This window comes from Perca flavescens, chromosome 11 (genome assembly GCF_004354835.1).
Source record: "Perca flavescens isolate YP-PL-M2 chromosome 11, PFLA_1.0, whole genome shotgun sequence".
In the NCBI taxonomy this organism is placed as follows: Eukaryota; Metazoa; Chordata; class Actinopteri; order Perciformes; family Percidae; genus Perca; species Perca flavescens.
In genome coordinates, this window is record NC_041341.1 from 19,992,279 (window position 1) to 20,009,484 (window position 17,206).

The 17,206-nt window shown below is 37.8% G+C and overlaps 3 protein-coding genes across 4 annotated transcripts in view; 2 read left to right on the forward strand and 1 right to left on the reverse strand.

Moving 5' to 3' along the window:
- Positions 1-161, reverse strand: part of osbpl6 (oxysterol binding protein-like 6) — a 41,700-nt gene extending 41,539 nt beyond the window's left edge. The window contains exon 1 of the mRNA XM_028591143.1: positions 105-161. The gene's annotated coding sequence lies outside the window, so the exon portion shown is untranslated. The remainder of the gene's footprint in view (positions 1-104) is intronic.
- A 4,788-nt stretch (positions 162-4,949) lies between these two features.
- LOC114564175 (cytochrome c) lies at positions 4,950-6,551 on the forward strand. Of its 2 annotated transcripts, none has more exons than XM_028591393.1 (3): positions 4,950-5,044; positions 5,714-5,890; positions 5,988-6,551. In XM_028591393.1, exons 2-3 carry the CDS (start codon positions 5,719-5,721, stop codon positions 6,131-6,133), a joined length of 318 nt encoding a protein of 105 aa, XP_028447194.1. In that variant the 5' UTR covers positions 4,950-5,044; positions 5,714-5,718; the 3' UTR covers positions 6,134-6,551. The 2 variants fall into 2 exon arrangements, with proteins under 2 accessions (XP_028447194.1, XP_028447193.1); XM_028591392.1 differs by having other exon boundaries at positions 4,953-5,102.
- Positions 6,552-7,758: 1,207 nt separating this feature from the next.
- pde11a (phosphodiesterase 11a) overlaps positions 7,759-17,206 on the forward strand; it is a 40,501-nt gene continuing 31,053 nt past the window's right edge. The window contains exons 1-2 of the mRNA XM_028591830.1: positions 7,759-8,781; positions 9,398-9,556. Of these exons, the coding sequence (XP_028447631.1) occupies positions 7,993-8,781; positions 9,398-9,556 (948 nt within the window). The 5' untranslated portion in view covers positions 7,759-7,992. The remainder of the gene's footprint in view (positions 8,782-9,397; positions 9,557-17,206) is intronic.

The following is a 17,206-nucleotide window of genomic DNA, read 5'->3' on the forward strand; positions in this document are numbered from 1 at the left end:
TTTTCATGTTAGCAATTAAAAAATATTCAGAGAATGTGAATATATGTTTCCTGTACGAAAATCATCACCCAGTTCTGAATCTTTTTCAATATGGTCGCGTTTACCTTCTTTTATATGGTTGCCTGGCAACAGCTCTCACCAACCATGGATGTTGTCCGGTACGGTACTGTCGGTACCAGTCGGTACACGATGCGTTCTGCCTGCACAATCCGTTCTGCACATGCGCAAGATAATACTGTTTTACCCATGGTTTTACCCTGCACAATTTGTTCCACGCTAGCCTATGGCTAGCCTCCACCGGGAAGCTAACGTTAGTTTAGTTAACAGCTAATTTGGCTAACCGCTAGCTGACAACTAGATTCAGTCTAAAATAACGTTATAAGTCAAACTTAATCATGGGAAAAGCAGGCTACAGCTAAATTAAGACTTTACAGTAATAACAATAAAGACAAATATTGAGTGATTGTATTTTAAATGAGCAGAAGTAAAGTAGAACTGACATAACAGCTGTTATATATGTTAACGTTTATTTTCAAGTTTTATTTTGAGGGTCTTTTAAAGTTATTACATGCTGTCTCAGCTAGCGCTTAGCCGAATGAGCTGTTAGCTAAACTAACGTTAGCTTGGCTGTCGACCAGAAGCGTGGAACAGATCGTGCAGTGTTGTAAATCCTCGTACAACAGCGCATGCGCAAACATTTTGCGCATGTGCAGAACGGATCTTGCAGGCAGAATGGATCGTGTACCGACCAAGGGGGTAAGCTTTGCTTCAGAACTCGAGCCATCTATGGCGCCATTTTGTTGCTACCTGGCCATCACCTCCTGTTAGCATTCCGCTGACCGCCATTTTTTTTTTACGTCACTTGACTGCGAATAACTTTACATCTGAAGCGTTTAAAGACTCTATTTGTCCGTTGTTTATTTCTAAAGAAACACGACAATGCATAAAAGGCTCCATTACCTTGTCCCTCACGTTATGGCTCCGTAGCAGAAGTTTTTGTAAAAATAGGCTAACGATTATGTCACATAGTAGAGGAATTACCGTATAGTACAGGATAAACTGGCAGGCAGTTTGGCTTACATGAGCTGTTCAGGATTAATTACTAATGTTAACTAGCATTTTAGTTAGCAATAATTATCCTGTGCTTATGTTATCTCCTTACATATACCTACACTCTCCGTCTCTGTAAGATTGGGAATGATTGAGATTTCTCTTGGCGCAGCTACCAGAAGACTTCCAACTTTCAGACACGTTGCTCACATCACATTCTCTCAGCTGGAGGCTGCGCAGTAAAGCTGGCCATCACCGGAAAAGTGCTTCTAATAGCCTTCACTGGTCTCCGTCCAGAGCAACGGGGTCTGTTGGTCCATTATATACTGTCTATGGTACCGACAGGTACCATAGGTCGGTACCAAGCATAGACAGTATATGGTACCAAGGGGGTAAGCTTCGCTTCAGAACGTGAACCTCCTATGGCGCCATAGGTCGGTAACAAGCATAGACAGTATATGGTACCAAGGGGGTAAGCTTCGCTTCAGAACTCAAACCTCCTATGGCGCCATTTTGACGCTACAAAGAGATCACCTCCCGTTTGCATTTCACTGACTAGCATACATTTTGGCGCCATTTTGACAGCAAATAACTTTACATCTGAAGTGTTTAAAGACTCTATTTGTCCATTGTTTATTTATAAAGAAACACGACAATGTATAAAAGGCTCCATTACCTTGTTACATTACATTGCATGCCATTTAGCTGACACTCTTATCCAAAGCGACTTACAATTGTTACATATCAGAGGTCACACACCTCTGGAGCAACTAGCACATTGGTTGATGTATCGCAGTGGGAATCGAACCCTGGTCTGCCACACCAAAGGAAAGGGACATATCCACTGCGCCATCACCACCCACCTTGTAACTCACGTTATGGCTCTGTAGCAGACGTTTTTGTAAAAATAGGCTAACGATTGTGTCATAACCAAGTGACTTAGGGTGCGTTCTTTTTGTCCACCGAAGTCGATCTACGAGTCGTTTTTCGGAGTTACGAACCGGAAGTTGCAAAAAGAACGCCCCTGAGGTCGTATACGACTTGTCAAGTCGTCTGAACTCAGAGGACCCCAAGTTTGTTTCTCGTTTTTCGACACGGATGTGACGTTACAAGACAAAAAGAACGCACCATTACTGTCGCACAGTAGAGGAATTACCGTATAGTACAGGAGAAGCTCGCAGGCAGTTTTGACTTACGTTAGCTGTTTAGGTTTAATTACTAATGTTAACTAACATGTTAGTGATCAGTAATTAGCCTGTGCTTATGTTATCTCCTTACATATACCTACACTCTCCGTCTCTGTAAGATTGGGAATGATTGAGATTTCTCTTGGCACAGCTACCAGAAGACTTACAACTTTCAGACACGTTGTTCACGTCACATTTACGTTGTCTCTGTCAGTTGGAGGCTGTAGAGCAAGAGATCACCGGAAAAGTGCTTTTAATATCCTTCACTGGTCTCCGTCCAGAGCAACGGGGTTTATTGGTCCATTATATATATGTCAATGGTCGATACACGATCCCTTCTGCCTGCATGATCCATTCTGCACATGCGCGATCCGTTCTGCACATGCGCAAAAATGTTTGCGCATGTGCTGTTGTACGAGGATTTACAACACTGCACGATCCCTATTTATATAGCTGATCTACTGCAAGATTTTTTCAAGGAAATGTGATCTATAGCCTTGATTCTTTTTCATATTGCCATTATATTGTTTTCTATGTATGTATTTATTTATTTATTCTCATTATGTATTAAGTGCCAATTTCAATTTTATATATACATTTTTTTTTTTTTTTACTGCTATTTATCTTTTACTTTAGCAAAGATTTGTGCTGTTCCCTGAATTGAAATGTTTATCTCTGTATATGATGCCGTATTGTTCAGAAAATGTATAACTTGTTTGTAAAGTTTTGCAAATAAAAAAAATTTAAAAAAGACACTGCACGATCTGTTCCACGTTTCCGGTCGAGCCAAACTGACGTTAGTTTAGCTAACAGCTAATTCGGCTAACCGCTAGCTGAGACAGCATGTAATAACTTTAAAAGACCCTCAAAATAAAACTTGAAAATAAACGTTAACATGTATAACAGCTGTTATGTCAGTTCTACTTTACTTGTGCTCATTTAAAATACAATCACTCAATATTTGTCTTTATTGTTATTACTGTAAAGTCTTAATTTAGCTGTAGCCTGCTATTCCCATGATTAAGTTTGACTTAATGTTATTTTAGACTGAATCTAGTTGTCAGCTAGCGGTTAGCCGAATTAGCTGTTAGCTAAACTAACGTTAGCTTCCCGGTGAAGGCTAGTCATAGGCTAGCGTGGAACAGATCGTGCATGTCATACAGTATTATCTTACACATGTGCAGAACGGATTGTGCAGGCAGAACGGATTGTGTACAGACACACACCATAGATATATACACTAGATGTCGCCTGGCACACAATCTGTGCTGCCTGCACGATCCGTCCTGCGCATGCGCCGGAAGCGTGGAACATCGTGCAGTGCATGGATGTATTAAGAGTGTCTTAGCGTAAATCCATGCGTAAATCCCTGTCTGGTAAATCCTCGTACAACAGGATTATCATCTGCGCATGCGCAGGACGGATCGTGCAGGCAGCACAGATAGTGTACCGACCAGTCTATGGCATAGACATAATATATTATGTCTATTATAATATATTATGTCTATGGTCTATGGTACTGAGAAGATGTATTAACAGAACGTTACCAACCCAACCGTAGACTGTGAACCCAGAAAACACTACATTTCATTAAACACTTCAACATTTCGCAAAACACTTCAACATTTCACAAAACAAAACATTTCCCTGATTTTCCAATTTACTATATTGTTAATTTAGAGAAGAAAAAAAAACTGAAATATAGAAAAAAACTGAAATTGTGTGAAGCTTTCCTCAGGGTAGCCTATTGAGTGTTCAGTGTCATGGAAGTAAATAACGTCCCACCTGTTTAGTTTAATCTGGATATGAAACCTAGTCGGCTTTTCAAAGAGACCAATGAAAGAAACCTCTACAAGAAAACGATTTATGCTAATAAGTTAGCCTTACTTAGGATATAGAAGCTCTAAACCCTCTCTGGTTGCTGTCAGACAGAGTGCTAAAGGTTACCAAAAAGAAAGAAAACAAGTAGGCCTAGGCCTAAAGAGTAAATCAGGTAATGGAAAACTACTAAGGCCGTTCTGTGGGAGGAAAGGGGTTTGAAAGGAGCTTGCTGGTGGATTAGAAAGTCAAACTAGCTAGGTAACTTACTGCCCGCTAGCTGTAACCGCTGTAACCGTGATGTTACTCCCGCTGTAACGTCATCAGTCAGCTGACCTGTTTCATAATCCTCGTCATACAGTACAGGCCAAAAGTTTGGACACACCTTCTCATTCAATGTGTTTCTTTATTTTCATGACTATTTACATTGTAGATTCTCACTGAAGGCATCAAAACTATGAATGGACACATATGGAATTATGTACTTAACCAAAAAGTTTGAAATAACTGAAAACATGTCTTATATTTTAGATTCTTCAAAGTAGCCACCCTTTGCTTTTTTATTAATAAGGGAAAAAATTTCACTAATTAACCCTGACAAAGCACACCTGTGAAATGGAAACCATTTCAAGTGACTACCTCATAAAGCTCATTGAGAGAACACCAAGGGTTTGCAGAGTTATGAAAAAAGCAAAGGGTGGCTACTTTGAGGAATCTAAAATATAAGACATGTTTTTAGTTATTTCACACTTTTTTGTTAAGTACATAATTCCATATGTGTTCATTCATAGTTTTGATGCCTTCAGTGAGAATCTACAATGTAAATAGTCATGAAAATAAAGAAACACATTGAATGAGAAGGTGTGTCAAAACTTTTGGCCTGTACTGTATGACGAGGATTATGAAACAGGTCAGCTGACTGATGACGTTACAGCGGGAGTAACATCACAGAGAGGACGCACGTTTGGGAATCACTTGCGACCGAGCCGGTAGGAGAATAAAAGCTGAGGAATTAAGTTTCAATAAGTCGGTTAATATCAAGAAAAGGTGAGAAGTTGATCATTAATATAGTAAACTTTTCTGTTCGTTGTTCTTAGTTTAGTAACGTTATATCTTAAATCTGTCTGCCGGTTCCTTTCGTGTGCAACGTGGTCAGTGGCCAGTGTTTCCGGAGAATACACAGTTATTGTTTCTAAAACAAACTAAGACACATTTTTACTATAAAATGTCTCCACCTAGTTTTCATTCTATAATGTGTATATATCGCACATAGGTTTTTAAGTTGATATAAAACAATTGTCAGTAGGCCTGCCTAAGATACCGTAAGTAACCATTTATTTTTGCCGACATGTGTCATATCACAGATATAGTAAACGTGTATAGGTACTGCTTGTGTTTTTACCAAATAAACTTTTATTTAAAGTCGGTTTTGTAACAATGCCAGGGCCACTTTGGTTGCGCAACTTTGAAGTGAACTCCCCCTTGTGGCTCAACGAGGGTATCGTTGTTTTTTAAAATTTTTTATTAATCAAAAGCAGCCAAGAAAAATGCCAAAATCTAAGTTTTACAATGTAATATTTAACACAAGTTGGTATTATTGATAATAATTGAAAGCTAACAAAATTCCAATTCCCTGTGTGTATTTGTTTCCTTAACAGAAACCATGCCTGCAGACATTGAAAAAGGCAAGAAGGCATTTGTCCAGAAGTGTGCCCAGTGCCATACTGTGGAGAATGGAGGAAAGCACAAGGTTGGCCCTAACCTTTGGGGTCTGTTTGGACGCAAAACAGGCCAGGCAGAGGGCTTCTCCTATACTGATGCAAACAAAAGCAAAGGTAAAAACCGTACATGTGTGTTTACAGTATTTGAATAGTCCAAGAAATCATGCTGTGTGGCCTAAACATTCTCCACTGTGTGTGCTCACAATTTCAGGCATTGTCTGGAATGAAGACACCCTGATGATTTATTTGGAGAACCCCAAGAAATACATTCCAGGAACAAAGATGATCTTCGCTGGCATCAAAAAAAAGAATGAACGAGCTGATCTTATAGCATATCTGAAGTCTGCAACTTCATAAAGAACTCATCTTTGCCAGTTTGTGTCCTGACAAACTGATAAATAGGCCAGGACTCAAAATCAGGCATAATGGCAAGCAATCTCTGACTGGTATTGACATAAGTTGCCGTTTTTGTTACAGCTCTACCTCTACTGTTTCTTAAACGATCCTCCTTTGTGATGGACTAAAATGGTATCCCCTGATTTTAACAGTTTTTTTTTTTTAAACATAAATTATTAAACCATATATATAAAATGTGGGGCCAGAAAGCTGTTTGCTTATTGTCATCCAGAATGTTCTCAGTACTTTCTTGATTTATAATCAAGTTGTCTTTTTCAAGAATGAATATGCCTTTGCTTCCAATTTAATGATACTGCAACAGTCTTTTATTTTGTTATATTTGAATTTGAAAGTTGAATAAAATTGACACTAAATGTTATTCTTTTGCAATTTGTTTGACTCAATATGGCCCTAGAAGAAAGAACCAATATAGTCTGCATTTTGATATATGCCAGTGGAGAAGAGAGTAGCTTCTCTAAATTAAGCAACTTGTAATTTGTAGCTTAAATAGTATTTTAATTTGGACATGTACAGTAAGTCACAAATGCTGCACATTTTTGGTAGGTCAGGTTGTTTTGCCTCACTAAAAGTTGGAAACTCAATGTTGGATATACAGATGTTGACTGGCTGATAGTATATATCAAACTTTCTCATCTAGAAGGCTTCTTCTTCAAACTCCTTGTCACGATTCTTATCGTTATCAAAGTGTTCTGGAGAAGTTCAAACTTAAAGAGATCATTGGACAAGGGGTGTCCATAGAGTTGGGCTGTGTATATATTCCCAGTCCCAAACTGTGGAGTATAACTCCCTCTAGCGTTCAGAAGTCACATTTGCACGGATTCACCAAAAATATTGTAGGCCATGAAGGAATTTGATTTTCTTACATCCCCCTGCTGCCAATTAAAGTCACTGTCAAGTAATTAAATTGTATAGACCAACCACTGCAGATTCCATATTTGCCTAAGTTTGTGGCTTATGAAATGGATGCATTGTCTAGCTGCAATATATGTTATATATGCTATGAAATTTGATTATTCTTGTCAGCCAGCAGTGCCATCACCAAAGCCTTGACAGAGATTTGTTTGGTTATTGAAGCTTAATTTCATTAAATTATAATCCACCCACAGCATTTTTTTTGTGCTTTTCAGAAGCCATATAAATCTAGTGGAGCACTGAATGATTGCTGAAAGTAATGATCATAAATGAGCAAACATCCACTGTAATCCACAATTTTTCATCTTTATGTCTAGCCTACTACATTTACAATATGCATCATATATTATGCATGCTGAGAAGATTATAGATGAATCCACCCTAATTATTATCATCATCATCATCATCATCATAGGAGGAGGTTCAAACAGCCAGAGGGCTGACTGCTGAAGCAACCCTGAGCTCTGTCTGTGTGACGAATCGAGCGTCAGCGGGACCGAGCCAACCACAGCCAGCATCATTTGCACACAAGAAGACCCATTCGACGGTTATGTTCGGTAGTGGCTCTTTATGAGATTTCCAATGCCTGTAAATCTAGTCAACGCGAGCCTCAACTTCCTTTGCTCAGATCTGTTTTAATGTTCTTAAAATAATTGAACGATGTGAAGATGCTGTGGAGGAATATGTTGGTGCGCAAAGGGAGTTTCCATCCTTCACCTTACTAAACTGGATATGTAGCCAGAGCTCCAGGGGTTATTCCAGCATAATGCATCCTGGAAGTTATGATATTCAAATGATTCTCTACGTTAACTCTAAAGCCCCATAAATGATATTTCAATGCGCAACTTCATGGATTTGGTTCACTGAGGACCATCTGAAGAACAGACATGGCAGTGCCAACTATGGTGTTCTCTGACGTGGAAAGTTTTCTGGACTCGCATCCCGATTTATTCGAGGACTACCTGAACAGAAAGGGGAATTTTAGCATGGTGGAGAAATGGCTCAAGAATCACCAGGCGAGCAAAAGTCCGGTGGCTGCAGCTCCTGCCGAGCCGGGAGAAGAGAAGAGCAACGCGTGCAAGGACAGCTGGGCAAGCAAATGTGATGGTCTACAAAGAAGAGCCTCGCAGAAGGAGCTGCGCAAAACTTTCGCCAGATCAAAGGTCATCAATGTCAACAGAACATACGACGAACATGTTAATTCCAGGGCCCAGGAGCCCCTAACGAGCATGAGGAGGAGAGCTCTGCTGAGGAAAGCGAGCTCTCTGCCCCCGACCACTGCGCACATACTGAGCGCACTGCTGGAGTCCAGAGTCAACATCCCCCAGTACCCGTCCACAGCCGTGGATTTTAAATATTATCTCAAAGAACACAACGAAAGAGAGTTTTTCCTGGAGCTTGTAAAAGACATATCTAACGACTTGGATCTAACGAGTCTCAGCTACAAAATCCTTGTGTTTGTTTGTATTATGGTCGATGCAGACCGGTGCTCCTTGTTTTTAGTGGAGGGAACGGGCAACAAGAAGACATTAGTGTCCAAATTATTTGATGTGCACGCGGGCACCACAGTTTTACCCTCAATGAAATCAGATGAAGTTCAAGTGCCGTGGGGGAAAGGAATCATTGGATATGTGGCTGAACACGGAGAGACAGTGAACATTTCTGACGCTTATCAGGTGCCTGCTCCTCTTTGTGCATGCATGCATGTGTGTGCATATACATGAGTCACAGAAAGAGAGAGAGATACTCAGACAGGCAGACAGATAATTTAAGTTCAGTCTGTCACTTTATCCCACAGTTAATTGATCATCAAGCAAACAGAGCTGAGAGCATTGAAACCAACACCAACAATCCACTGGACAAAGCTTGTGTCAAACCGCAGCTTCACAAAAACAATAAACAATAATAACCACTTAGTCTACCTTGATTTTAAGAACAGAAAAGGACAGAAATTTGCTTTATGATTCCAGTGTATGTTTGTCAGTAGAAGATCTGTTCTTGGTCAACCAAACATTTACAGTAGAAATGAGTAGGCTAAAAAAATGAAGTTATGTTGCTTTAATGTCCATAAACAGCTGTGCACCACCTCTTCAAGTCAAGTTAAGTCAACCTCTTCAGTCATTTGTCTATCATATTGCCTTTATTGTAGACGTTTTTGTTTATAAGACATGGAGTCCTGATGAGTTGTACAGTTTCCTGCACCGTCATCTGAAAGGAAAAAGGGGAAACTGCATTTTTTGCAATAAGTGCTTACATTGTGTCTTAATTTTGCACTGTCCCTATGGATTGCAGGATCGTCGGTTCAGTGATGAAATTGACAAGCTGACAGGGTACAAAACCAAGTCACTCTTGTGCATGCCCATTTGCAACAGTGATGGAGAGATAATTGGAGTTGCTCAGGCCATCAACAAGACTTCAAGTGGAGAACTCTTCACTGAAGATGATGAAAAGGTAATTTAATTGTTATAGTTTTGAGTATAAAGGCTGGGTGAAAGTACCATGCTGTCATAATAACACAATATGTATCTTGCTGCTTGCTTGGCATGAGCAGAAAAAATAATTGTGTTGGTTTTTCTTTGTTTGATTATGAATGATTTTATTGAATATGTTGTCTTGACTTACAAGTTATCATCTCCGTCCTTGTGTATAAACATTTTGTCATTTACTTTTCTGCACATGTAAAAGGTCTTCCATCTTTACTAAAAAAAAAAGTCTGACTCAAACAACTTCATCAAGCACAAAAGAGATAAAAATGATATCTGGGGCAGTCTTCATATGTGAATGTATGTATACATAGAATTATGATTATAAGGGGCAGTAAGTCACATTGGTTAAGTAATTTAGCTCAGCAATTGCATATCCTGTTAGATTGATGTTTTACTTGCTTTACTTATTTGAATAAATTAGATGGATGAAATCACATCTTTATAATGCTTACCTACTAGTGATTGGTTTGAATAAACCAATAACCATATTGCCATATGATTCTATAGCAATATTGTAGGTTGGTCATACTTCTTAGCCACATACTAGGGATAGCAATGAAGGTTGGTTGGTTAACAGAGCAAGACAAGACATGCTACCCAGAGGGTGAATCATTATGACTCTTGATCCTGTGACTTTTCCTCTAGGGCCACCACAAGGCTGACATTTTTGGGTTTATGTGAAATGTCTGTTTACAGTTATCCAGTGAAATGTCTCCACATACACCTCATTGATTAGCAAAACATTCAGTACAGACCTTCATGGTTCCCGCACGTATGTACAGTATCTTAACCACTTCGGTGATCCTCTGACTTGACATTCTTTGTTCAGAGTAAAATGTTTCATCAGCTGTTGGATGAATTGCAGTGAAATATGGTACAAATGGAAGTTTTCCCACTGGATGACATGTAATCACTTTGGTGATACCCTGACGTTTGCTTTAGCACCATCATGAGGTCAAAGTTTCAAGTTGTCCAATATTTTAGTTTATGAAAAAATACAAGCTGCAAAACTAATTAAGTTCCCATCAGCATAACTAGCAAATATTAGCATGCTAACACACTAAACTCAGACTGTGAATATGGTAAACATTACCTACGTCATTGTAAGCATGTTGGCATGCTGACTTTAGCAAGCTGCTAGCATGGCTTCAGACTCTTATTGCAGCACAGTGAACTAGTGCGGAGGATGGAATAGGCCTGAAAGTAAAAGTCTCATAGGCTTCATTATTCATTTGTGACATGGATGTTACTCAGTTTTTTAGGCAAACACGGTTATGTAGTGTTAATGGTACACAAGCTTAGCAGGGCTATATGTTTATACAAGTTTGCAAGAATAGGATATATATATATATATATATATATATATATATATATATATATATATATATATATATATATATATGGATTTTATGATAGAAAAAGGTGTTCATTCTCATATTTTGTATGTTATGATTTGCATTGTTACTTGCAAGCATTGAACATGCTATGGAATCTTTCATTAATTGTTAGGGGATTTGCCAGTTAGAGAAACCTTTTTGTGGCCTGAACCTCAGACTGACTTTCTATTTTCTTTTTACTTTATTTAAATTGTTGACCTAATTGGAGATGTGGGTGCTATCCACATCATATATTGTCTTCAGAGTTTGAATATAGCTCCTACTATGCTTTTACATCTATGTTCCTCTTGCATAATTTCTTAATATTTCACAAGCAACACTAACTGCATATGTGTTGTCTGATACTGTATCTATTTGTTCCTGCGTCCAGGCTGAATGTAAGTAATATTTATTATTTAAAGAATTTCTCCAGCTCAGTCTGATGTGGAGCATATTTGCCCTGAGTCTGAGTCTCAGTGCTCAGTTTCTAGCTAGGTCATAGCTTGTCTCTCAGCATCACCACATTTTCCTGAGGCAGTATCTTCCAAAGGGCCAGGGCTCTTGTTGTAGTGTCACCAATAATAACAACTTTATATAAGCTGCTCAGAATCTCCAATTGGTTTACGCTTTACTTTTGTGCTTAGTGGGACAGCCAGAGTGTCAGTCTTTCATTTAGTGTCACCATTTGGATTTCACCATTTATGTGATTTTGACTGGAGTTAACACCAGCAAAATTGTGGCAGAGTTTAGGGTATCTCAATTGGTCCAGTGGAGCGGCTCAGTGGCCAACAGATCAAACTTGTACTACCGAATGTCTTCCAGGTGTGAATGTGTGTACCTGTGTGTACAGGATAAAACGGAGAGATGTTGGTATGAATTGTCCAGCTGCAACAAAAAAAAGATGCTGGGGTGCCTGGATAGCTCAGTTGGTAGAGCAGGCGCCCATTTATAGAGGTTTACTCCTCGATGCAGCAGGCACGGGTTCGACTCTGACTTGCAAGCCTTTGAGCATATCATTCCCCCCTCTCCCCTTTCATTTCTTCAGCTGTCCTGTCAATAAAGGCCTAAAAATGCCCAAAAATTAATCTTAAAAAAAATAAAAGACACTGTTATACACATATGTATACACATACATATGATATGTCAAAGCAGTAGATGGGGTGTTATATTTCACACTAATTCAGATAGATCTGTTTCTGAATTAATGTTTATTTGACTTATTACCATCATCAGAGAGGCACGAGGAGCATGTGTTTAATCCATCAGCACACATGAATAGATGTAACAGAAAGGTGGTGACAAGCCAACACACTTACTTGTTCTCTTATTGCAGCTGTGAGCCCCTAAAGGCGAGAAGAGATGAAAGATGAAAGCACAAAGCTAGCTGTGCTTTTGTGTTAGGGTTAGGTTTCCCTGCAAGAGACTATATTTTTTGTATAGTATGTTTTTCTACAATGGAGCTCTACTGTCAAAATGACATCCATTGTTCATAATAGATGCAGATTAGGTATTCTTTTTTTCTTTCTGATGTTTTGAGTTTGTTTCACATTGCATTAACATCACACTAATGCTTGTGATGGCTACAGCTGAATTAGTAATGACATGCAATGCTAGTGTAAAAAACCTCGCAGTAAGCTTCCTGCACAGCACAGCTGCCGCTCTGCTTTTGTTAATAAAAAATAAAATAAAATGTCGTTCTCTATGTACTGAAAGCTTATAGGATATTTAAACACATTACTGTAAATGGCTGATGGTTTTAAATCCCAAGCTGCCTTGTGTTGTGTTGATACCCTGCAGGATGGGAGTCCTTTGGGGAGCTTGGATAATGGTTCAACCCATGTATAATTGCATTATCTCATTAGCTTCTGTAGAGGAATATAGCTATTGACTTAATTTAAGTATATAAGCTGACCTCATCCTGCTATCTCTACATCGTGTGTTATCTTGATTTAGGTTTTCATTCACTTTGCATGTATTTTTATACATTTTACAACATAATTTTCTGTTAATAGGATGTGAGTTCCCCCATGTAGGTTACGTTTGCCAGTATAGTTTAACATCTGAGTGAGTCAATTGTCAAATAGCAATCTCACCTCAACGCTGTGCTTCCTCAGGCTGTCAAACTCTCTGTCAAATTGGCTCAAAGCAATACTGTAATAACCACTTTCACACAATTTCCCAATGTAAATGTATAGCTAAAGAAGAGAGAACACAGTTTCTGCTTGGAGCCACATGGTTTTAATACGTTCCTGCAGGATATCAGATAAAATGAAATTCATACAGTGCGTTATACCAAACTGGTTTCTTACATAGTTCTTTATATAACAGCAAAATGTTGAAAATCCACTTAAATCAAGAGTAATTTAAAAACGACATTTGCAATATCAAGGATTTGCAAGATATGGTAAAGAATACATGTATGTAGATGACGTACTGTACAGCAGGATACCCCAACAATAAAGGCAGACCTAGCTGCCCTGCCTCTCAAAGAGGAATAGAAGGGGTGATTAAGGGCTTGAATTGAATTCTATGCTGGCTAAGTGATTCTGAACTTCAATATTGACCCCTTGTCTGTTATACTCTTTTGATATTGTCTTGTTTTAAGAAATTAAAGGAGTGCTTTTATGATGATTTGGATTATTTATTTTGTAGTGTGCAACCAGCAAGCATTTTAACTGCATAGTTTTGTTTGAATTTTTGAATGTCCGATCCAACAGTAATGTTTAATTTGGAAATAAGAAAAAGAGTACATTTTGTTTCAAAGTGAAAAATAGGAGGACCTAACACTGTACCTTGGGGGATGCCACACCTACTGCAACACATTGTAATATCTGAGTCAACTGGACAACTCTCAAAACAAGAATAAAAAAACATGAATCAAAACAGAACAAAAGCAGATACAGACAGATCTGACAGATGATGGTTATTGGTTGCCTTCATTAGAACTATTTCTCTGCATATAGTATAGCATGTTGGTCATTTGGTCATTTGATATAATAAAAGTGTGTCCAAAAGATACAACCTACAGTATATAACAGTTTAACTGTCTAATGAAAGACCACTTGTGCCAATACGCTATATACAGTAATACAATATAATGTCTGCTATGACTGTGGCTCACTGCCCACGGAGCTTTTTCTTGGAGAAAATCAGAGTAATTACTGTCAGTTTGGGCTTACGGTGATGGTCATTATAAAGGGTAAAGTCTGTAACCATTAAACAAACAAAAAACATTTTTTCTCAATGAAGATTTTAGTATTTTACAGTTTGTTGTGGCCTCCAAGGATAGTCACTATTTCTTGACGATGCACAGACTTTCAAAGCACTTTGAGTCTTAACAAGAATACAACGGCAAGGAAATCCTACAGTTTATTTCAGTTTAGTTCACTTCAATGCAATTTAAGTAATCACGCTTTGAAAAATGTAAATGAAACAAAACAAAAATAGGAAAAGCAATGAAGAGGCAAGATCCTAAGACATACGTAAACTATTTTTTGTTGCTCTTACTGGAACTTATTACATATTTAGTATGATAATGATTATTTAATTAAATTGTGATTTATAAAAAAAAATGTATAAATATTTTTCACAAATGACTGTATAGCAAGATAAAACAAATATGGTCACATTTGGAAAATTTATGATTTAGGTTATTTTGTAATAAACATAAAAAAACTGTGAAATCAGGACGTAATGTCTAATCATTACCAACTGAAGGTTTGCAGTTTAAAAAATAAAACTATGCATTTTCAATTGTTAGCTGCAGTTCCAAGTCAAATAGCTAACTGTGCTTTAAGTTTCCACAAAGGTGATATATACATACATAAATATTATACAAAATGCTTATTTGATTAGGAACTGTATACGACCGTGCAAAACATATACCTTACCTAATACCTCCCATACAGTGTAATGCAAGTATTGTTTTAGCCAGCTTTCAAAAACCTTTTAAAAACAGCTGAAAAATAAATCTTTGTCTTTATATCTGACACAGACCAGATTAAGCTTATTAAGTGGAATACAAAAGGTACACTCATTGATTACATTTCCAGGTCTTTAACATGCAAATAACTCCATAACAATAAGCACAGTGAAACTACAGTGAACTGTTTATTAGTAAATTCATTAATTATGTAATTCTTTATTATTGATGTCAATTGATTACACAGATGTTTTCAGAAGGAAAATTATCATGTGTAAACAACCTCATTGCCAAACATGGTAGCAGTACATTGATGTTATTCGGGTACTGTTGATGCTCTAAATCAACCTTCACAAAGTCAGGTCTTAACAAACAACAAAGACAATTACTAAAATTAAACTGCTTTCCTAGCTCTAAATGCTGCTTTGTGTTGCTTTGTAACAATGGATTGTTATTTAAAATGTACCCATTTGCACAGACTTTGTTGTAAATGACACAAGGCACAAAATGTCAGGCTTTATTTTTATGCTTTTGTCCTGTAAGAAAAGACACATTTATTTTGACTTTTGTGTGCAAACTAGTTTACAAAGTACAACAAATCAGATTTTTTTTGGGACAAGTGACCAGGTCAGACTTCTTCAGAAGTAGTGTGAACACTCAAATCTGGCCCAGATCAGATTTTTTCAAATCAGATTTAGACCACTTCCATATGTGGTCCTAAATCAGACCCAGGTCAGATTTTTTTCAATGCAGCCGCAGTGTGAACAACCAAGGTGGATTTGATGCAACTTTTACGTCAATCTACATCGACATTTGTCACAATTATGCGCCGGCGGGAGTAAGCCCTAGACACAGACAGTAAAATGAAAAACTTGACTAGGCCTACAAAATGGAGAACAGTGATGGAGCAAGTCAATGGAGGGAGAGTGAGGTGTTAGATTAGGTGTAGACCTAATTAGTGTATGGGGAGATACTTCAATCAAAACTAGAAGGATCATACCGTAACCACTCCATTTTTGACAAAATAGCAAACGAAATGGAAGAACGGGGACACAGGAGAATGTGGCTGCAGTGTCAAAGGAAGATGAAGAGCCTTAAAGCTTCATTCTTCTCCTCCTCAGCACCTGCTCATTAATGTTACGGCTGCCATTATATATATTATTATATGTTTATTAGCTTTGTTGTATTAGTGCCCATAAATTACAGCCAAGCAATGCAGTATAATTTAACTGCTAAATTTGGTTTTATGACATTTTAATAATAATTTTGTAAATCTTATAGTTGCATAATGGCAGGAAACATAATCAAGTGTCTTTTATGAAATGGTATTCATTTAACTATTTATGTAGATAATAATGATGTATAACAGTGACTTGCTTTGTAAAATTTATTGGAGTGATTCCTGTTGTATACATAGTTGATATCACCTTCAAAAGAAGCAATCATTGCTAAGTGTATTTGCAAAACTGTTATGTGCTTTGATGACACAAAATAGGGAGTCCCATATGAGATCTGAGAAAATGGAGAGCTTAATTTTTTTTCCTGAGTACTATTCTTGGCAAAACAACAATGGCTTCACCATACCACACATGCAAAGTGAACACAGCAACTAGTAGTTGTTATGGAGAATGGAGAAAGAAAGTGTTGGCCGTGTAATTTCCCTTGGCCAGTTAGTCTCATTATTAAACCACTATTTACTGGTCAGTCCACAGGTCTTTAGGCAAAAACGTCTTGTTTGTAATGTAACCTTGTCTAATGGCGTGCCTGTCAGAATGTAATTAGAGAGAGCAGTGCTTTTCTAGGGTTTGCCTGTAGATCCATAGCCAGATCCCCAAAGTCCTGCTCGCTAATGAATCTGCTCCTGCCGGGGCTAATGATGGCCACTGTGTTTCTGCAAGATCATTACTAGAGAATTCCATAGGACAGCTGAAATAGAATTATGTATTAGCTTATTGCTCAGCATCATCTGTTTTCCGTGTCAGAAAACAATTGCATGAGGTGCTTGATTATGTATGATGAGTGAATGAAGGGCGCAAACACAATGTACTCATTAGCATGACAGAGTAATATTTCATATCGCATTAAGATGAGAATATTTTTTTATTTAGAGATTCAATTTGCACTTAAGCATAAAGAATATCATAATATGCACATCAGTGCGACACGCCTAAACAGGATAATTCAATTTGTCATGGTATTGATGGATTTAATTTATTTGATGACATTAACTACTATAAGCACAATACTATAACTCTGTCAGCGGTTACAATCAGTGTGCATAAAAACAAAATAATTGACCACATTGTGCTCCTCCAAA

Bases quoted from the DNA above. Each gene is read 5' to 3' on its own strand.
- LOC114564175 (XM_028591393.1), top strand. From the start codon at position 5,719: ATGCCTGCAGACATTGAAAAAGGCAAGAAGGCATTTGTCCAGAAGTGT. The intron at 5,891-5,987 runs GTAAAAACCGTA...TCACAATTTCAG, and splicing joins TGATGCAAACAAAAGCAAAG to GCATTGTCTGGAATGAAGAC.